This window comes from Pongo pygmaeus, chromosome 5, assembly GCF_028885625.2.
Source record: "Pongo pygmaeus isolate AG05252 chromosome 5, NHGRI_mPonPyg2-v2.0_pri, whole genome shotgun sequence".
Taxonomy (NCBI): Eukaryota; Metazoa; Chordata; class Mammalia; order Primates; family Hominidae; genus Pongo; species Pongo pygmaeus.
In genome coordinates this window covers 54002771-54023592 of record NC_072378.2, presented here as the reverse complement: position 1 = coordinate 54023592, position 20822 = coordinate 54002771, and the positions used below count along the sequence as shown (strand labels likewise).

Below are 20822 nucleotides of genomic sequence, written 5' to 3'. Positions count from 1 at the left end.
AACAGTAATATGTGACTATTTAAATTTAAAATTAAAATTATATAAAATGAAAATTGTAGTTCCTGATGTGACTGAGGAACTAGCCTCATTTCAAGGGCTCAGTAGCCATGTGGTTAGTGACTACCACGTCGGTTTGGATAGTGGAGATATTAAACATTTCCATCACTCCAGAAAGTTCTGTGGGACAGCACTGGTCTAGAATGAACCAGTGCTGTAGGTGTCCGAAGATGCAAGTTCTGATTCTGCCTTCTCCCTTCTACACAAACACATTCTCGTTCTCTCTTCATCCAATCTGATTCTGGTGAGCAAGGAATCCCCTCAGATTTAAGTTTATTACTCTCCCAAAGGACTATTCCTAAGGTTGTAGGCTCATAGTAAATAATGCCCATAGCTTCAAGAATTCTCAAGAACCCTTGTAGCTGGGAACTGTTTTCTAGATAAGATCACTACCTTCAATTGTTTATAAGGTGGATGTGGGCAGCCAACAGATACTTTATTTTATATTAAGAAAAGGTAGGGGTTAAAAGTAGGCATTGATGGCCAGGTGTGGTGGCTCATGCCTGTAATCCCAGTACTTTAGGAGGCTGAGGCAGAAGGATTACTTGAGCCTAGTAGTTAAAGACCATTCTGGGTAGCATAGTGAGACCTCGTCCCTGGAAAAAAAAGAACAACTTGGTACAGTGACTCATGCCTGTAATCCTAGCTACTCAGGAGCCTGAGGCAGGAGGATGACTTGAGCCTAGGAGTTCAAGGTTGCACTGAGCTATGATTGCACCACTGCACTCCAGCCTGGGAGACAGAGCAAGACCCTGTCTCAGAAAAAAAAAAAAACCATTTTTTAAAAAAGATATGAGCTAGTCTTGACCTTCAAGCCAAAAGTTTCTTCCCACTAATTTAAAATTCCTCCCTTGTTTGGCTTTCGCTTAGTCTTTGTCCCCCCTCACAGCACATGTAATATTGACCTCAAATTCCTAACTTGGAAAAACTGGGGCCGTAACTAAAAGTGATGTAGAATTTGAGCTTTACACTTAGGAATAAATATGGAGCTTCATTTTTCTATGTTGAAATTAGAGCTCCTTAAGTCAAGAGAATAGGATTGGGTTTCAGACTTTAGAGGGTGATCTCAGGGGTAGATGAGGACACCTGCAGAGACGCTCCCTAATCTTGAGGGACTCATGAGGTGACCTACAGAGGCAAAAAACAGGCTCCTTCCAGATTCAAACAGAACCTACCAGGAAGTGGGAGGCAGTGGTGCCGTGCAGCAGGTCCAAAGATAATCTGAGAGTTTAGAGATGGAAAAGGAAGACACCTCGCAGGCCGTGTAGGGGGACACCTGTCACCCATGACAGCTGATGTGACCAAGGGAAATGACTTCTGTTCTATCAGTCCTTCCTATTAGATGAAGAGATGGAGAGGACCCAAGTAAGTGCTGTGTGGATTGTGAGTGAGTGGAGACTTGGATAAAGTTAGTAGTGGGCTGGAATTAAAAGAAGATCCTTGTGAGCAAGAAGTATGGGGAGTGGTTGTAAAGGGGCACAGTATTTACACATTTGTTTTGTAAGCACAAAACCTTCTGAAAAGGGGATACTGGAAATGAGGTGTCTTTGGCAGGTGCAGTGATGGCAAGACTGCACACAATTAATTCCTGAAAACAAATCCCATCTATTTAGTTCTTCAATTTGTTGTAGATTAGGCTGTCCTGGGTTCACACTGCCCGAGGTCAAACCCAACCCAGTGGAAGGAGGAGCTTCCAAGTCCCTCTTCTTTCCAGATGAAGCAATAAACAAGCACCCTCGCTTCAGGTGAGTATGGCTTTGTGTTGAAATGCAGATGCCCTTCACTAGACCCCTGACTTCTGAGAGTGTAGTATTTTTCTCTAGAAATCCTTTTTGAGCATTAACTGAGTTTTGGCTCTCTTCCTAAGTAACCAGAGAAGATAGCAGATGTGCACCTGTTCACATCTTCAGTACCCCCAGGCTTCTTGGTTGTTGATGCATGCACCAGGCTTGATTTGTCAGTTCTCCAACTCGTCACAAAGTTATTAGCTGAGCCACTGACCTCTTTTAACAGGGAGATTATTTTCAGTCCTAGGTCTGTAAATGCCTACTGGGATTTTTTTTTCTCTTAGTTATTTCTACTTTTTTTCCCTCTCTCTAACCATCAGTATCTGTGATCTGCCCATCTTACTTTATATAACTTATAAAATAGATACAGTACCTGATATGTATAATAGGCACTCTCTTTCTTCTCTTCCATTAACTTCGAGTTCTGTTGGTTTGTCGCTCAATTCTGAGCCTTTAAGTTGCTTTAAGGCTCTCACTAGTCTGATCTTAGCTTTGTACAATGCATGCTCATCTGTCATCCTGAGCCTAGGCTCCTGACCCAGAGTGGGAACATGGAGACTTCTCAGCATCCATTCCTTTAACAGGCCCGCACGTTTGCTATGTGCAGAGCCTTTTGGGGAAGACATATTTGTAGACATAGTTTCTATAACTTCATATGTTGTCGTGTGTTTAAAGGAAAATAAAAATAATTCAGCTGCTCAAGAAGAGATAGATTATGACAGATGTCAAAAGATGCACCAGAAATCCTTCTTGGAGAAAGTAAGGTGCTTCTGTCTGAGGCAATCAAAGCAGGCTTCACGGAAGAGGTGGCATTTAAGCTGAGTCTATAGCAGCACTGCCCATAGAAACACGTAATTGTAAATGTTCTCATAGCCACATTAAAGTAAAAACCAGATGAACATAATTTTATATTTTATTTAACCCAATATGTCCAAAAATGTTATCATTTGATCCATGTAATCCTTTATTCACAAGTAATTTTACGTTTTTTTAGTACGGAGTCTTCAAAATCTGATGTATATGTTACTCTCACAGCATGTGCATGTTTTAATTAGGACAAGCCATATTTCAAGTACTCAGTGGCCACTGTGTGCCTGGTAGCTTCTGGACTAAACAAGCATGAGTCTGGAGGATAAGTATTAATCCTGCAGAGTTGAGGGAGGGAGGAGCAAGGTATTGGGGCTCCCGAGTTGCCTGGGCAAAGTGGGTACTAAAGTTTGACCAAAGTCTTTGGAGTTAATTTGGGACATATTGCAAACAATGAAAGCAGACCATGGCAGACTTTGAATACCTGAATTGATTTGGTAAGTTACAGGGAGCCTTGGGAGCAGGGGTTGAGCAGGAGACAGAATGGCATTCTTGAGCAGGAGCCAAAGAATTGATATTAATGCAAAACCTTTAATCAGAAAGTTCCCTTGTAGTATCTTGACACAGATACATTTTCTGTTGAGTTGTCTTAGAGAACTAATTTGAGGTATGATTTCATTTCACTTATTTGTATGTAATCAAATTCTTCTTTTACACGATGACTCTTAGGTGACCAATTTATGACGTTTGGTTGTCTGTTTTAGTACCTTAACAAGAAATATCCGACATAGGAGAGGAGAAAAGGTTGTCATCAATGTACCAAGTAAGCCTACTGAGAGGTGGTGGGGTGGGAGAGATACATGATGAATTGTTGTTTAATCCTGGATTCTAAACCATTTTTATTTTTGTATTTTTATAATACAGTATTTAAGGACAAGAATACACCATCTCCATTTATAGAAACATTTCCTGAGGATGATGAAGCTTCAAGGGCTTCTAAGCCGGATCATATTTACATGGATGCCATGGGATTTGGAATGGGCAATTGCTGTCTCCAGGTATAGTTTAAATATACAGAGAGGCAAAGTGTTCCATCCATTTCTGTTTTTTAACTTCTTTATATATGCATGTTTCCTGTTCCAAAAATCACATTTTAATGAGGTTGAAATGGTAGCTGGTATGCCTTTCTGAAAAACAATGAAATTATATTAGCAAATTCATTGGAAGCTGTCTATGACTAATAGTTCTACAGACTCTGTTGTTCACCACAAAGGTATATATGGTATATATACCTTTATAACTATAATTTCAGTTAACTTAAAATGCAATATATTCTGTCATTGTTTCCCTTCTCTTTTTATATGCCTAGTTTTTACTGCTATCTCGTGACAGGCTAGTGAGGTGGTTTAAATATTGTTCAAAACTCTGAAAATGAGCTCTGATGGAAGTATTCCAATGATTTTGTGATCCAAGGGATTTGTGCAAAGCTGTCTAGCGGTATAAAAAGGGTAAATATTTAGCAGTTTGTGTTTGTCTTGCCCCTGAGTAAAGTATACAGGAGCCTGTCTCTGTCTACCCATTTAAAAATTTTCCTGGATCTGTTTAAATGATGGTGCCCCTGGCAGTGAGTGTGTCCAAGCTCACTTAGGACCAGAGTGGAAGAGCATGGAACCCATCAGGTGGCCACACACAAGCCTGCAGTTGGCTTTTGGCTCTGTCACTACTCAGGTTTTTGGGCAACTCCCTTTACTTCTTTTGGCTCAGATTTTTCATCAGTTGAAAGAAGGGGTGATATTAAGTCCCCTTCTAGGTCTGACTCTAAGCTAATATTTATTTTATTGCCTTAACTAACAGAAGTAAAAGAGAGCGTCTGCTTATTATTTAATGTCCAAGAAAATTTTATCCATTTGTGATTACTTCAGCTGATTAAAAATGGCGTCCTTAGAGGCACGGGGCTGTGCAGAGCCTGGACCCATGTAAGACCCCTCTGAGCCCCCAGCCTGACTGCTCTCAGTGCAGAGACCCAGAACCCAGCCTTCCTTCACCTCAAACAGCTGCAGCATGCACACACACTTCTTGTGCATATATCTCTGGTCTGTTTATTTTCAAAACTAAGTATAATCCAAATTGAATGCTGGAATCAGATTTTTCCATTCTGAATGTGTTTAAATAACATGGCCAAGGATAATTTCTTTCTGTTTTCTTGACATTTATAGGTAGTATAAAATATGTGACTTCCAAATAAACATAAACTATCACACTTCACGAAAAAAGAGATCTTTCGACTTTTAACTGCCTGTTTTCCTATCTTAATTACAAGTATTTCTAAAGAAAACCATTAAGTTCTAGAGCTTACAGTACATGGTTTTAAAATTGTATAAGTGCTATTAGAGTATTGATTGCCTTTTCTTGGTTTAATATTAAACCAGGGTGTTCTGCCAAGGACCGCATAGTTTCTCTGATATGGTTCCAAAGGGATATTCTTTCCACTGAAACACTGTATGTATACCAGTAAATATTTCCTAATGGTAGATGATAAATATTTTTGTTGCTTGTAGATAGAATTTTTCCATCCAATGTAAGCTTAGGATTGTTTTCTTTTTCCCAGTGACATGTACAGTTTCACTACTCCACTTAAAAAAAATCATTAGCTCAGATAAAGTGTGTGGCACATGAAATGAATTTTGCCAATTCACCACCGAAATCCCTGCTTTATATCTCTTCAGTGGAACACTAAAACAACGTCTTTCACAAGTACACTGATTTGATCTTTACAAATTATATGAATGTATTAAATTATCACATGTGCCCTGAAACTGTGTACATCTATTATGTATCATTAGAGAGATGGAAAAAAAAAAAGAAACTACTTATTACAGTAAAGTAGAAAAAATAGTTTAAAAGTAATTTCGTAAGGCTAATGGAAGACTTACTGTATAAAACAAAAAGGATTTTAACCACATTCAAATTATTGACTGTTGTGGGGCTTTTCAGGAATCATTTAAAAAGCACCAAGTTCACAGCCAGGCGCGGTGGCTCATGCCTGTAATCCCAGCACTTTGGGAGGCTGAGGTGGGCAGATCACTTGAGGTCAGGAGTTTGAGACCAGCCTGGTCATCATGGCAAAATCTCATCTCTACTAAAAATACAAAAATTAGACGTGGTGGCATGTGCCTGTAATCGCAGCTACTCAGGAGTCTGAGGCAATGAGAAACGCTTGAACCTGGGAGGCGGAGGTTGCAGTGAGCCAAGATCGTGCCACTGCATTCCAGCCTGGGGAACAGAGCAAGTCTTTGTCTCAAAACAAAACAAAACAAAACAAAAAAAAACACTAAGTTCATGACAGGTTATGGTAGCCCCTCCCACCCCCCCAAAGTCATGTGACTTCAAATCTGGGTTGTAGATAAAGTTTAGATTAGATGTTTCAGTTTCTAACATATATCTTTCTTAGTTCCTTCCTCCACCCCCAACCCCACCCCCATCAGTTTCCTAGCAACATTGTGTGTCTCCTTCATATGATGCCTCAAAAGGACACTAGAAGCCCAGATTACTCATGCGTTCATAGCTTTTTAAGGTATAAGAACTTTTTTTCCTTCCATTAAAGCCATTATCCACAGTGATGTCCTATTTAATTTGATTGCATATCAGCTCTAGACTAAGAAAGCTAATTACTAAATGCATTTAAAATAACTAAGTCACTTCACTGTTGTATACTTCTCTGGGGTTGGATTTCCCAGGATTCATCTACGAATTATGTATCGTGTACTAGGCCATCTCAGAGAAGCCAGTTGAAAAACTGGAAAGAAAACCAGCTTCTCATAGTATCTTTTTAAAAACAAAAATGACACACACTCAAATACCTAAGAGCAACACAAAAAAGACCTAAAAAAACTAAGAGATGCATGTTCAAAATAATTCTTTAATCAAAATACTTGGGAAACATGTAGTTTTTTGTTTTTTGGGTTTTTTAAAATCTCAATGCCTTGTCAGTTTGGCCTTTGGGGTCCCGGTCTTTCAGGTTTCTCACCATACCTTTGACCGTATGTTATCCTCTTTAGCACCCCCCCCTTTTTTTTTTCCCCAAGATTCTTATTTGTTAAGCACTAACCAGGTATCAGATGCTGTCCTGCACACTTGGGATAGAGAATGGGAAGAAAGATCCCCGCCCTTCTGGAGCTTCCACTTCAGCAAATAAGTGCATAAAGACTTCGCGTACCAGCTCCCATTTCCTCGCTGCTCATGTAATTTCATGCGACATGCAAAGTGATTTCCAAGTTCCCACCTCTTTGCAGAAACTGCCCTTGGTTTGGTTATCAGTGACTTAATTGCCAGCCCTTATCAATTTGTGTCTACTTTAACCTTTGAAACTCTTATTCTTTGATGCCTATGACAGCTTTTCTCGGTGTTGAATTAATTATTAAACTAGTAATGGCTAGTTAATATAGTCTCCATGTTGACATGAAATGCGGTTATAATTGAGCAGGCAAACTTGAGTCTCCAATAGACGTTGCCTGCTGTGGAAAACAAAGTTGAGATCTAGCTAAAACCATTGGAACTAACAGGTTGAGATTATAACAGTAAAATATTCACTTAGCTGCTGTTATTTCAAGTCTTAAACACTGAAATTATTTCGTGTACCAACACTAAATTCAAGCTGTCATTAATGAATAACAACATGAAATTCAAACTGTCATTATTGAATAACAACAGAGGAGATTAAAACTGTTCCCAACTTGCAGTTATTACAAATGTGCTAACACAAACACAATTTGTGTTCCTTGCCCCTTCTACCCTTTTGGAAAAAAAAGCAGGTCTTTTTTTTTTTGGTTTCTGTTGGGTAACAAAGAATTTATGCTCACCAAGTTATAGGTAACAAAGAATTTATGCTCACCAAGTTATATGATCTTTTTCTCTGCCTAACTCTTAAGTGTCCTACCTACTGTCCTTGTGCAGGCTTCCTGGGTGATCTCCCTATCTTCAGGACATTATCTGACCCTACTCCCCAGGTCTTTCTACAACTCGGATTTTTCTTCTGGGCACCAGCCCTGAAGACCTAGCCACTTAGAGGGCCTCTTTTTCTGTCTGTTCTCTTGGCCTCGTAAGTCCATCATGTCATGACCCCTCTTTATCTCTAACCTCCGAACACCCAACCCAAAACCTAAGCCATCCCCCACTCTCAGTCTCCCCTTGGTCACCAGTGGCTGCTACTTTGACTTTAGTATCACTCTCCCCACATCCTTCCTCAGCCTTTTCCTTGACAGGTGCGGATTTTAACTGCTTCCCTGTCTTTCTAGTCTTGCCCCCTTCCAAGCTCTTCACCATACTGCCACCAGTAAAGTTTGAAAACAATAGTTGGCCAGACGCGGTGGCTCACGCCTGTAATCCCAGCATTTTGGGAGGCCGAGGTGAGCGGATCACGAGGTCAGGAGATCGAGACCATCCTGGCTAACACAGTGAAACCCCATCTCTACTAAAAATACAAAAGCAAAATTAGCCAGTCGTGGTGCTGGGCACCTGTAGTCTCAGCTACTCGGGAGGCTGAGGCAGAAGAATGGCGTGAACCCAGGAGGTGGAGCTTGTAGTGAGCCAAGAGCACGCCACTGCACTCCAGCCTGGGTGACAGAGTGAGAATCTATCTCAAAAAAATAAAAGGAAGAAAGAAAGAAAGAAAACAATAGTTAACATGTCCAAATTCCTTTTTCATCCCTCACTGACTGAAGGGATAGGGAGGCAACAAGCCAGTAGAAGAGAAAATGCTTTGCTAAACGTCATCGTATGTCTGTGTCTTATTTTTCTTTTTTGACTATTTAATCTTATTTCACTTAGGACCTTGGTTATTTATATTAGTTGTCTATAGGCAGCGGAACATAATTAAATACCATTTTCTAGTTAAATTCACCTAAGACAGCTTTTAAACAAAACTCTTGCATTAAATGTTGCCATTAATGAAGCGTTGTTAACTTGCCTCTCTCTCCCCAGCACCTTCCTTCTCTGACTTCACTGCTTGGGGAGCATGCTAATGATTCCTTGGTGTTAATAACTTTGCAATTCTTAAACAGGTGACATTCCAAGCCTGCAGTATATCTGAGGCCAGATACCTTTATGATCAGTTGGCTACTATCTGTCCAATTGTTGTAAGTAGAAATTACCTCTTATTTTAAATACTACTTCGTATGAAATAAGATAGCATGTGCAGAATTTACTGACAGTGTGCTATTTAAGTCCAGTTAAGACCTCAGTCAGAAATGGACTAATATAAATAGTATGCAGGTTTAGGTATAATGAACTGAGAGTCTACACTGTAGAAGTTTACTCTTGCTAGTACAACATTGATTTGTTAAATGTCAAGTTTGAATGTGGCCATTTTCCGTCCCCCATACTTCATGTGCTCACATTAGAGAGAGGATGATTTAAGTGAATCAAACCCAAGGAACTGGATTCTTCCTGGTATATTTCACTGTAAGATAGGCACAGGTACATGTGGTGGAGCTCTGTATGGGTTGCATAAACTGATGCTTTTTGATCAGAAATATAACTGCATGGAGCCTTTTTTAGCATGTAAGTGACACTTTGAATTTGCAGGAGCTGACTTTTGTTTGTTTTTAGATGGCTTTGAGTGCTGCATCTCCCTTTTACCGAGGCTATGTGTCAGACATTGATTGTCGCTGGGGAGTGATTTCTGCATCTGTAGATGATAGAACTCGGGAGGAGCGAGGACTGGAGGTGGGAATTATTTTTCCTTAATAGCCCTTTTAAATCAGGCAGGTAAAATGGATCTTTTGTAACTACTTGCAATTTCAGGATGTCTCTCTGCAATTTTTATCTGAAATGGGGAAAAAATTTGGTCTAGGTGGGGAGTTAATTTTTATCATATGTTGATGTCTGTATTTGTTTTAGCTTCATTTAAAATTAGTAGTGCCAGTTTTCTATATTTTGGAAGTGCTGATGGCTGTTTGTACGAAAAGGCTTTTTGGTGCCACATGAGTGTTTTGTATATGGTGCTTTCTGCCGTGGAAAGTATAATTTGTTGTCAGAGATTCTTTTTCCATGTAAAAGGTTAGGCATTGACTAATAAGGGTGAGATGGCTCCTCTTGTTTGCACGTTGAACTGTAAAGTAACCCTTGCATCTCTCCAACAAGGGGTGTGGATCAGAACCACACATGGAAATCTTTGAAAATAGACACCCAGACCCTATCCTAGACCTACTAAATAAGAATCTCTAGGATGAGACCTGAACAAGGGTGTTTTTAAAGGAGCCCTCATAAGTGGTTTTGATATTCTCAACCAGGGCTATACTACTACTGCTGTGGTCTTCAAGTAATTGTTCATAAATTGTTGAACATACTTTCTAAGTAGAAATAAACTTTAAAGGATAATTATTTTGATAGGTTTATCTTACATTATAGATTGATTTATTTATTTGCTTTTAACCTTAGTATTTACTTTCCCTAGCTTAATAAGAATGAAAGTGATCTGCTTTTAAAAGAAAAAAGTATATTTAAATCATACCAGAAAAAAAGGGTATTTAAATTGCCTTCAGATTTTAAAAAATATAATTTTCCTTAATAATACTTTTTAGGGCTCACTAACTTTTTTTCTGTATCTTATGTTGAGGTTTTTATATAATTATCATATATAAAAATATATTCAACTCATTTTATATAGCATATTCATTTATATATTTTTTTAATCTTCAGCCATTGAAGAACAATAACTATAGGATCAGTAAATCCCGGTATGACTCAATAGACAGCTATTTATCTAAGTGTGGTGAGAAATATAATGACATCGACTTGACAATAGATAAAGAGATCTACGAACAGCTGTTGCAGGAAGGTGGGTTTCTACTCCATCTTTCTGGGTTTGATTGTACGCCTTTAGTTCTTCAAAGCTCTTTTACACTTTTTTGCTGACTCCTGGTCTGGTTGCTATTTTTAGTGCGAAGTCTTTAACTTTTCTCATGAGGTTGCTTGTTCCTAAAGTTTCAGGTTCCAAATACTTGTGAGATTTTCTTGACTTTTAGCAAAAGGAGCTTACTTTGGAGGTCTGTGTCTAGGTCCACACCAGTGCCCCAGCAGGCATTGTGTAAGTAGCGAATAAAACGCTGACACTCCCGCAGTGTCCGCAGGATAAAATGCGGGTGAGGTGAGGATACTAATCAAACCAGCTATTTCAAGCTTCTAGACACCCTTTCTTCAAACTTCCTGAGCTATCCTGTCATCTTTCTGGACTAAGAGGAAGTGGTATCTCCCGCTCTGCAGTGAGTTCCCATGTGATCTCTTTTTGCAGGCATTGATCATCTCCTGGCCCAGCATGTTGCTCATCTCTTTATTAGAGACCCACTGACACTGTTTGAAGAGAAAATACACCTGGATGATGCTAATGAGTCTGACCATTTTGAGGTATCTTCTCAGTTTTATTTTTATTTATTTATTTATTGACTTCTGAGAGTCTGGAATCCTCTGTTTTATATGCATTTCACTTCACAAACCAACATGGGGAGGCAGTTTTCTGTACCTGTGAAGAATACAAAAGAAATTTCATAAGACTTTCATTTACCTAGTGCAGTAAAGAACTTGGACAAATAAAAAATTGGTTTCAAGTACTCTTATTTTACGATTCTTACTGTTTATCTCACTGATTCTAATTTTTTTTTATTGTTCAGTATTTTCTTATTTGCCTAGTGGTGAATAATTCAAACATACACTGCACAAAAAATAACCTGATCAGTTATTTCAGTGCTTCAGACATATCACCTTTTTTTTTTTTTGCAGATAGACTTCTCATAGATTTATTTCTGTGTCATGTTATATGTGGACATTGACATATATACCTTTTGAAATACCGTCTATATCCCTTTCTTTCCCCCACCAAACTCACAAAAGGAGATATAAATCCTTCCAGTCTTGCCATCGGGTCCCAAGATGGTCAGGACCAAGAAAGAACTCTCTCAATGTATTGAGAAACAGCTACCCTTCTTAGGTTCTGGGGTCATCGAAGCAGCAGCATTCCCAGGAGAGGAGGAAGAAAGGAAACAACTGTCGTGTGACAGGGTTCTCAGATGAAAGTGTCCAGTGTCACCTGGAAAGGCAGACTGGCTCCTAGAATTCTCAGGGATGAAGGTGGGGACCCCGTGGCTCTTCAGATGCTGCCCTGTAGCTGGGAGGTAGGGAGTAGGAGCTGGGTGAGATTAAGCTTGCAGGGATAGGGCCTCTAGCTTTTGTTAAACACTTGCTGTTTTGTTTTCCTAAAAGAGCACACTCCAAGAAAATCTTAAATTGTACCTTTTTGTCTTTGTCAATTGAAATTTGGTATGGACAGTGAGCAGTCTTCTTCCTTAATTAAATACCAGATCATCTTAATATTTTCCTGGATGTGTGAAAAGTTGGTTTTCTTCTCTGCTTTTGTATCATAGAATATTCAGTCCACAAATTGGCAGACAATGAGATTTAAGCCCCCTCCTCCAAACTCAGACATTGGATGGAGAGTAGAATTTCGACCCATGGAGGTAAGACACACGCATCAGCAAGAACTGACTCAAAAGTACTCTTTTGCCAGCTGTTCATCACCCTTCTGATGCTGCTATGAGAAGCCTCTTAAATATAAAATAAAAATTAAGTATGTGCATGGTAGCAAGTCAGTCCAAGTTAAGGAGGGTTGATTTCTGAAAATAGATGTGAGCAAAGGGCTTCCAGACCCAGATGGGGAATTAGGAGATGGCTTGGGAATGACATGATCTGAGGAAGGGCCTGGGTCAGGGAAGAGCATGTTTGTGTAGTTGGTTCATAACTTCTCTGGGCTTCTGCTTGTCTAGGTGCAATTAACAGACTTTGAGAACTCTGCCTATGTGGTGTTTGTGGTACTGCTCACCAGAGTGATCCTTTCCTACAAATTGGATTTTCTCATTCCACTGTCAAAGGTAAGGATATGTTTCTTTATGGTGATGGGTATAGATCTATCTGTAGTTATATTTATTTATATACGCTATTTATTTCCAACCTGATTTCATTTGAAATTGTTTACCCTTTGCAATAAAATGTTTCTCCATCAGCCCTATTCTTTATTTTCTTTTAAACCTAAGCTTAATTTCTAGACGCTTCCCATTCAAGATGATTGATGGCTAGAAGTAGTCCTACACATTGATTTCATCCACCACAAAATCCCAGGTTGATTACAATGTTAAATTAGGATGGGGAGGGAAAGTGTAACTGCTGGAATACCGGTAAAAGTCTCCTCAGTAGAACTGAACTTGAGATATTTCTGAAGAATTTGGATGGGATTGAACTCTCAGAAAAACAAATTGGAGTTAATCAGCCCCCCAAAAGACCAAAAAACAAGCTTTCTGGGAGCAGTTTGCCAGCAAAACAACTCCAGGTGATGAGGGAGCAGAGCTGTGGGTTGTGGGGCAGTAGCTGAGGAGGTGAACGCCTTTGGTTTCTGGGCCAGGGTTCCTCTTGGCAGAGAGTGGCTGGGAAAAACTGCTAAATAGAGAGGGCCCTGCCGCAGGGTTTCCTGGTTGAGGGTTTCGGGGCCAGAGAATGGAGAAGTAGGGCAACCCTGTCACAGCAAACATGGAAGCAGGAATGAAACTGCTTAGCTCCAGCATCTGCCCCTGGGGCATCTCCTTCCTCCATGAGGGGTTTGCCAGACTGTGCTCATCCCCACACCCCCTGAAGGAAGTCGGTCAGCCCATCCCTGCCTGCTCCTCACACGCAGACCAAAGGTCACCCACAGAACTCTGTGGGCCCACATTGCCCTCATGCCTATCTACTGGGGAGACCAAATCCATCTAAGAGAGATTCCATGTAAGCTACCAGTCTAAGCCTTTGCTTATAAATAAGAATAGATGCCTGGAAGGCAACAGAAAATTGAGAACAATTAACAGCCTTAAAGAGAAGGGCCTACTGGTCTTGCAAGGGTATACTCTGTAAAGTCAAACTTAGTTACTTCAAGAAAGTAAGCTGGGCCCAGCGCAAATCTATAATCTCTGCTCCTCAGGAGGCTGAGGCAAGAGGATTGCTTGAATCCAGGAATTCTATTGCAGCCCCGGCAACATTGCCAGATCCCATCTCTTGAAAAAAAAAGAAACTGGAAAGAATTACTATTTTTTAAAAAATATTTTTAAACCTTTTTTAGAGACAGGGTCTCACTATGTTGCTCAGGCTGGTCTCGAACTCCTGGGCTGAAATGATCGTCCTCCTGCTGCCTCAGCCTTCCAGGTAGCTGGAATTACAGACACAAACCACCATGCTCAGCTTTGGAAAGAGTTCTTAAAGGAATTCTAATTAGTGGCCTCAGACAAATTCTAGAGAGGTTCAGTCACATCCATAAAACAAGCATTATAGATGGTGCTTATTTAATGGTGAGTATTCTCACCAGTAGAGCAGATGTTGAATATCCAAGGTAGTGATTTAAAAGACCAAATGAAGATTAATCCCAGCAGGATGGTGAAGAAATGGAAATTATGGAAAATCTGAAGCATGGAAAACTCTGGAAAATTCAATGTTTGTGTAATAATTTAGAAGAGGAGAGTAGTTTATATAGGAAAGGTATAAAATACAATAATCAAAGAAATAATAGAATTTTTCCTTAATAAGTCTCCCTTAAGGATGAGACAAATACTTAACTCAAATGTAGGCATTTATTAATCTCAAAGAGAAAATTAACTGTCTGGACAGGAGAAAAAATTAGGAGACGTGCCAAGGGGGGAAAAATCAACTGATATTACTTTTCATTTGCAACATTAAATGCTAGATGGAAAGAAGTTTTCAGAATCTCGAGAGGTAAAGAATTAACAACCACAGAATAATCTTCTCAGCCAAATTATTCTTTAAATTTCAGGTGATTCCAACAAAACTGAATGGGTCAAGTTAGGGCTAAAAGTATGCCAGAAGTCTTATCTAGTGTCTTGGTTTGTTTGGGCTGCTGTAACAAAAATACCTTACACTGGGTGGCCTATAAACAACAGGAATGTATTGCTCACAGTTCTGGAGGCTGGGAAGTCCATGATCAAGTCACCGGCAGTTTCCGTGTCTAGTGAGAGCTTTTGCTCTCTGGTTCATACGTGGTGCCTTCTTGCTGTGTTCTTACATGCTGGAAGGGGCTAACTAGCTCTTCAGGTGTCTCTTCATAATACCATTTATGAGGGGAGGGCCTTCATGACCTCCCAAAGGAGGTCCTCCCAATTGCCTCCCAAAGGCCCTACTTTCTAATACTGTCACAGTGGGCATTAGGCGTCAGTGTATGAATTTAAGGGAACACAGACATTCAGACCATAGCACCTTGTAAGGGGATATGGAAGGAGATGAATGGTAGATACTCATTAGTGCTTGACACTTAGAGAGTTATAATTTCAAAACTACCTCTTTAAGGAAAACTATTAATAGTAAAAATTAATAGTATTAATAGTATAGAAAACTTGCTGGCGAAAGGGTGGCAAAATGAACCACGAATACATTTCAGTGCCACAAAATTGGGTGTGGGGCCAGGGGAGTGATGAAACAATAGCCCACAGAACATAAAATGGTGAAAATAAAATGAAAACAAATTTGAATAGACTAAACTCTATCCTATTAAACAGCTGAAACAGATAATATAAAATAGCAACAACACAGTTTGCATAAGATATACCTAGAACAAGGACAGATGCTGACAAGAGCTGCATAGTGACCTTTTGGAATGATAGCAGGAATGGCAAAGCAGTATCAGGCAAAATGTGAGGTAGAAATTATTAAATGGGACAGAGAAAGCAGTTTTATATATTCTTCCAAGATGATATGAAAGCTGTGGTCCTTTTTGTACCATGAAATGTAACATGAAAAGAGTTTAGTGTGATGGGTAATATGTGGCTTTGATGTGAGAACTAAATGCACAAATCCCTGGTACTATTTACTAGGCTTTTAACCTGGACAAGTGACTTATTCTCAGTGCCTCAGTTTCCCACATGTATCCCAGAGGGGAATAAGTAGGCTGTTGTAAGCCCATGTGGGATTAATGGAGGTAAACCACTTAGCAGAGTACTTTGCATGTTACTCAGTAACTGACAGGCCATATAATCAAAGGATGGGAAAGGCCATATGGGGGAATTAAATGGCATGGTTAATAAGCTTGGTTGTATGGCGTATACTACATATCTCATACCACATCTTTTTTCAAATGCCATGAGTAAGATTTACAAAAATTAAAGAAAATCTTCACTTCTCAAAAGTAGACATAGTACAGCATGCATTCCCACTAAAATTCAACTAAAGAGATATTCTGGAGAAATTTAACGTTGGAAATTGAAAATGTCTTTCCAGGTAGATTTTAGATTAACCAAAACTAGAATTACAGATTGTGTAGGAAAGTGAAAGACATGCTGGCAGAGCTGATGTCTAAGGAAAAATTATAGCTTTAAATGTCTTAGCAAAAAGATTTTAAATCAAAGTAGTTGAGAATCTAAAGAGCAAAGTAAAATATACTTTGAAAGGAAGTCATCAGAGCAGAAATTATAAGTGGTCGTTATGAACTTTTTTCAAGACTAAGGTAAAAAGAAACAAATATTAGTAATGAAAGCAGATGTTCACAGCCATGGTGGAATTTATACTATTTATTTGAGTATGCTCCTAGAGTATCTAGATTCTTCAGAAGGTCCTGTGTGTCTCTTAAAAAATGAAACCATAACAATCGCACTCCCTGCATAATGAATATGGGAGGAGACTTGGTAATCAAGAGAGCTTATGTACCATCTGTCCCACTTCAGCCTGGCCTTCTAACTGGTCACTGTTGTATATATTGAGGTCCCACATAAGATTTCATTATAGAAAATAAGGGATTACTACTAAAAACTTTTTTTAATTTTGCTTTGAGTGTCTTAAAAAGTCATTGGAGATACAGAGAATTCACAAATAAAACAGTTTTCGGTTTCATGAGTGAGTCTACATGTCCAGAGGCACCAGGTAGGTAAAAAAGCAGTGATCTTCTGCCCTTGGGAGGGCTGTAACCTTATTCCACATATGACAACCTATGAACTGTCTTTGCCTTTCCTCACTAAAGTGGGGAGGCAAAACCCCAATGGCGAGGCAGCAGGGGAAGAGCACTCAACTTAGAAGAACCAGGTTATAGGCCGGGCGTGGTGGCTCACACCTGTAATCCCAGCACTTTGGGAGTTTGAAGTGGGCAGATCACTTGAGGTCAGGAGTTCGAAACCAGCCTGGCCAACATGGTGAAACCCCGTCTCTACTAAAAATACAAAAAAATTAGCCGAGTGTGGTGGTGCAGGCCTGTAATCCCAGCTACTTGGGAGGCTGAGGCACGAAGAATCGCTTGAACCCAGGAGACAGAGGTTGGGGTAAGCTGAGATTGCACCACTGCACTCCAGCCTGGGCAACAGAGTGAGACTCCATCTCTAAAAAACAGAAGAAGAACTGGGTTCTAGTCCTGCCTTCTGCCTTCGTTACCCTGGGACTCCTGGTGAGACACTGCTATATAAAGGGAACCAGCCACCTGCCCTCCCAACACTGTATATCTGTTGCAAGGCTCAGTCACACAGGTGCTTTGAAATGCAGACATTCCACATGAATATAAGTTTTGGGTTTTAAGTTTCTCTTAAAATTCACTGATTGGTTAAAAAATCACATACCAATCCATGATTGAGTGATACAGTCCTCACATAAATAAAAAGCCTGTTCCTCCCACTGGGAAGCATTTGAGCAGAAAGTAGAATCCCTAAGGGAGTGAGTCCTCACTGCAAAGGTGAGGAAGGTGCTGCAGCTTGTATGTCTGATCAAGAATATTTTGACTTAGTCATGATTCTTTTTTTCCCTTAGGTTGATGAGAACATGAAGGTAGCACAGAAAAGAGATGCTGTCTTGCAGGGAATGTTTTATTTCAGGAAAGATATTTGCAAAGGTATTACATTATCTTAGATTTCTAATGTCAGCTTATGCTGCAACAAGCTGCTAAAGCTCCCCTGACCCTCTTCTCCGGCAGGTGGCAACGCAGTGGTGGATGGTTGTGGCAAGGCCCAGAACAGCATGGAGCTCGCTGCAGAGGAGTACACCCTCATGAGCATAGACACCATCATTAATGGGAAGGTAGGAGGGTGGCCCTGTACGGTACGCCTCACTGTGCACATCCCCTAGCAGGGAGTTCATAACGTGTCTTGCTTCTTGTAGGAAGGTGTGTTTCCTGGACTGATCCCAATTCTGAACTCTTACCTTGAAAACATGGAAGTGGATGTGGACACCAGATGTAGTATTCTAAATTACCTAAAGCTAATTAAGAAGAGAGCATCTGGTATGATATCTATTTTTCTTAATCTCATAATATAGACAGAATGGTACAATCTTAGAATGTTCAATTTCTTAAAGTAATCTTTTAAAATAATGCTGTATTTAATTCATGCACACTATTTCACATTTTCATATTTCTGCAATTGTATTCACCTTATAATCTTTGACACTCATAATTTAGATTAGCAGTGCTTTTTTTCTTATCAGTTCATAAAATAGGGGTGCATCTTAAAATCACTGGCATCTTAGATGATGAAATGGCATCTGGATTGCTTACTTATCATTTACGTCCAACTGTGTTGATTGTACATCATCATGGGCCCTTTTATAGGGCTAAGGAACTCTGTAAGTTAAATAAGCTGAACAGTTCTTCAGCCTGCCTTTGTACATACAATGAGGCTCCTGAGAATCCCCTTTCTTTGTTAGCTTTGAGGAGGTTACACTTACAGTACAGTACAGTAACCAAGTACTACTAACACAGTACTTGGCACAAGGGAGCTGTCAGCTGTTAATAAAGTGACAGCAGTAATGGTAATGGCATCTGTATTTAACTCGAGGCTTCTGTAAACTTTTTGGAGTCACAAAGGATAGCCATAGAACCCTACCTCACCCCTCAAATGGTATACTGCCAATTTCCCCTTTCATTCACTCTACTTACTGTTCTTTATTCTCTCCACCTCTTTGATCAAACATCGCTCAAGGGACCCTACAGTCCTCTGAGGTAGTCTCATGACACTGGCATTTGTAGTCCTAGCCCTCTGGCCAAACGGGAGGACACATGTTCTTGTACACATGTGCTGGCTCCTGTCCCTTAAGAGCTGGCAGTGTCAGCATATGGGTGGCATCTAACAGGTACCATAGAAACTGGATGTATGTGTTCTCATTGCCTGCCTGCAACCTAGAATTCCTGCCCAGGAGGAGTTCTTCAAATGCTATGAAAGATGTTCCCACCCCCTGCCATGCAGCTACACTAAAAGGACATATTAATTTCTCTCCAGAATTGTGTTTATGCTGACCACTAAATATCAACTTATTAAAAAAAAAAAACTTACGTGGTTTTAATTTTTTTTTCACTCCCTGCCCCGCCCGCAGGAGAACTAATGACAGTTGCCAGATGGATGAGGGAGTTTATCGCAAACCATCCTGACTACAAGCAAGACAGTGTCATAACTGATAAAATGAATTATAGCCTTATTTTGAAGTGTAACCAAATTGCAAATGAATTATGTGAATGCCCAGAGTTACTTGGATCAGCATTTAGGAAAGTAAAATATAGTGGAAATAAAACTGACTCATCCAACTAGATGTTCTACAGGAAAGAAAAATGCGTTACTATTTTATTGACGAACTGGCTACAGTACCATGCCTCTCAGCCCATGTGTATGATATGAAGACTAATGTTAGAACTGTACTGTTTTCTGGGCCAGTGAGCCGGAAATTGATTAAGGCTTTCTTTGGTAGGTAAATCTAGAGTTTATACAGTGTACATGTACATAGTAAAGTATTTTTGATTAACAATGTATTTTAATAACATATCTAAAGTCATCGTGAACTGGCTTGTACATTTTTAAATTCTTACTCTGGAGCAACCTACTGTCTAAGCAGTTTTGTAAATGTAATGTACTGGTAATTGTACAATACTTGCATTCCAGAGTTAAAATGTTTACTGTAAATTTTTGTTCTTTTAAAGACTACCTGGGACCTGATTTGTTGAAATTTTTCTCTTTAAAAACACTTTCTCTCATTAATTTTCCTTTGTCATTTCCTTTGTTGTGTACATTAAATCACTTGAATCCATTGAAAGTGTTTCAAGGGTAATCTTGGGTTTCTAGCACCTTATCTATGATGTTTCTTTTGCAATTGGAATAATCACTTGGTCACCTTGCCCCAAGCTTTCCCCTCTGAATAAATACCCATTGAACTCTGATGGCTGTTATCAAAGGAACTTTTCTTTGTTTAAATTTGCTGATGCAGGAATTAAGTTTAAACACAACTCTGTAGAAAGGAGATTATTACCCAGAATTCACATGTAGTGATTATTAAGGACAATTTTTTTTTTAACTAAAAAAGTTGGCGGTGGGGGTAGGGGGTGGCAATCATTTTTCTTCCTATACCGACAAAGGATACTGTCAAAAATGGCGTTAGTTCTTCTGTTGTGGACTGTTATTCTGATTGCTGCTGTATACAGTTTTGTCACTCTTTAGTTTTTAGTTAAGCATACTGATAGACTTTCCTCTAAAAGCCATTCACTCCAGATTTTACCTGGGGAATATTCTACATACTGCTTACATTCTCTATAAAACTCATCAATAAATCATGAAAGGCACTGAGTTTTGTGAATCAGGACCCTAAATGTTTAATTGTAAATAAGTTTCAGATAATTATTATAGCTTTGCTTTGAGGTTTGTTGTTTTTTTTTTTTTTTCTCAACCAGTTAAGTCTTAACTGCTTCTGAAATAACTCTGTATTGTAGATTATGCAGATCTTTACAGGCATAAATATTTAAACTGTAATATGCTAACTTGAAGAGATTGCAATAAAGCTGCTTCAGCTAACCCTGTTTATGTTTAAATACTAGGGTTTGTTCTATATTTTATACATGCATTTTGGATGATTAAAGAATGCCTGGTTTTCGTTTGCAATTTGCTTGTATAAATCAGGTTGTAAAAAGGCAGATAAATTAAAATGTTTGTGGTATGAGGAAATACAAGAATGGAATTAGCATTCATTCAGAAACCTTTGAGTGTGTGTGAGTTCCACAGCTAAACAAATAGTAGGAGAGTTTGGTTTTTGTAATTAACCCAAATACCATGAAATTATTTTTTCATCATTGCGACCTCAGATGTTTCTAGAAAGAAGCATAGTGATGAAGACAAACAGATGCCTTATCTCCCCTAG

The 20822-nt window shown here is 39.4% G+C and overlaps 1 protein-coding gene across 1 annotated transcript in view; it reads left to right on the top strand.

Moving 5' to 3' along the window:
* The window catches only part of GCLC (glutamate-cysteine ligase catalytic subunit), a 48827-nt gene extending 28976 nt beyond the window's left edge, over positions 1-19851 (top strand). The window contains exons 4-16 of the mRNA XM_054493615.1: positions 1689-1802; positions 3416-3474; positions 3576-3709; positions 8711-8785; positions 9258-9374; positions 10350-10488; positions 10942-11054; positions 12068-12160; positions 12467-12571; positions 17460-17541; positions 17623-17726; positions 17808-17928; positions 19017-19851. Of these exons, the coding sequence (XP_054349590.1) occupies positions 1689-1802; positions 3416-3474; positions 3576-3709; positions 8711-8785; positions 9258-9374; positions 10350-10488; positions 10942-11054; positions 12068-12160; positions 12467-12571; positions 17460-17541; positions 17623-17726; positions 17808-17928; positions 19017-19228 (1468 nt within the window). The 3' untranslated portion in view covers positions 19229-19851. The remainder of the gene's footprint in view (positions 1-1688; positions 1803-3415; positions 3475-3575; positions 3710-8710; positions 8786-9257; positions 9375-10349; positions 10489-10941; positions 11055-12067; positions 12161-12466; positions 12572-17459; positions 17542-17622; positions 17727-17807; positions 17929-19016) is intronic.
* The last annotated feature ends 971 nt before the right edge of the window (positions 19852-20822 follow it).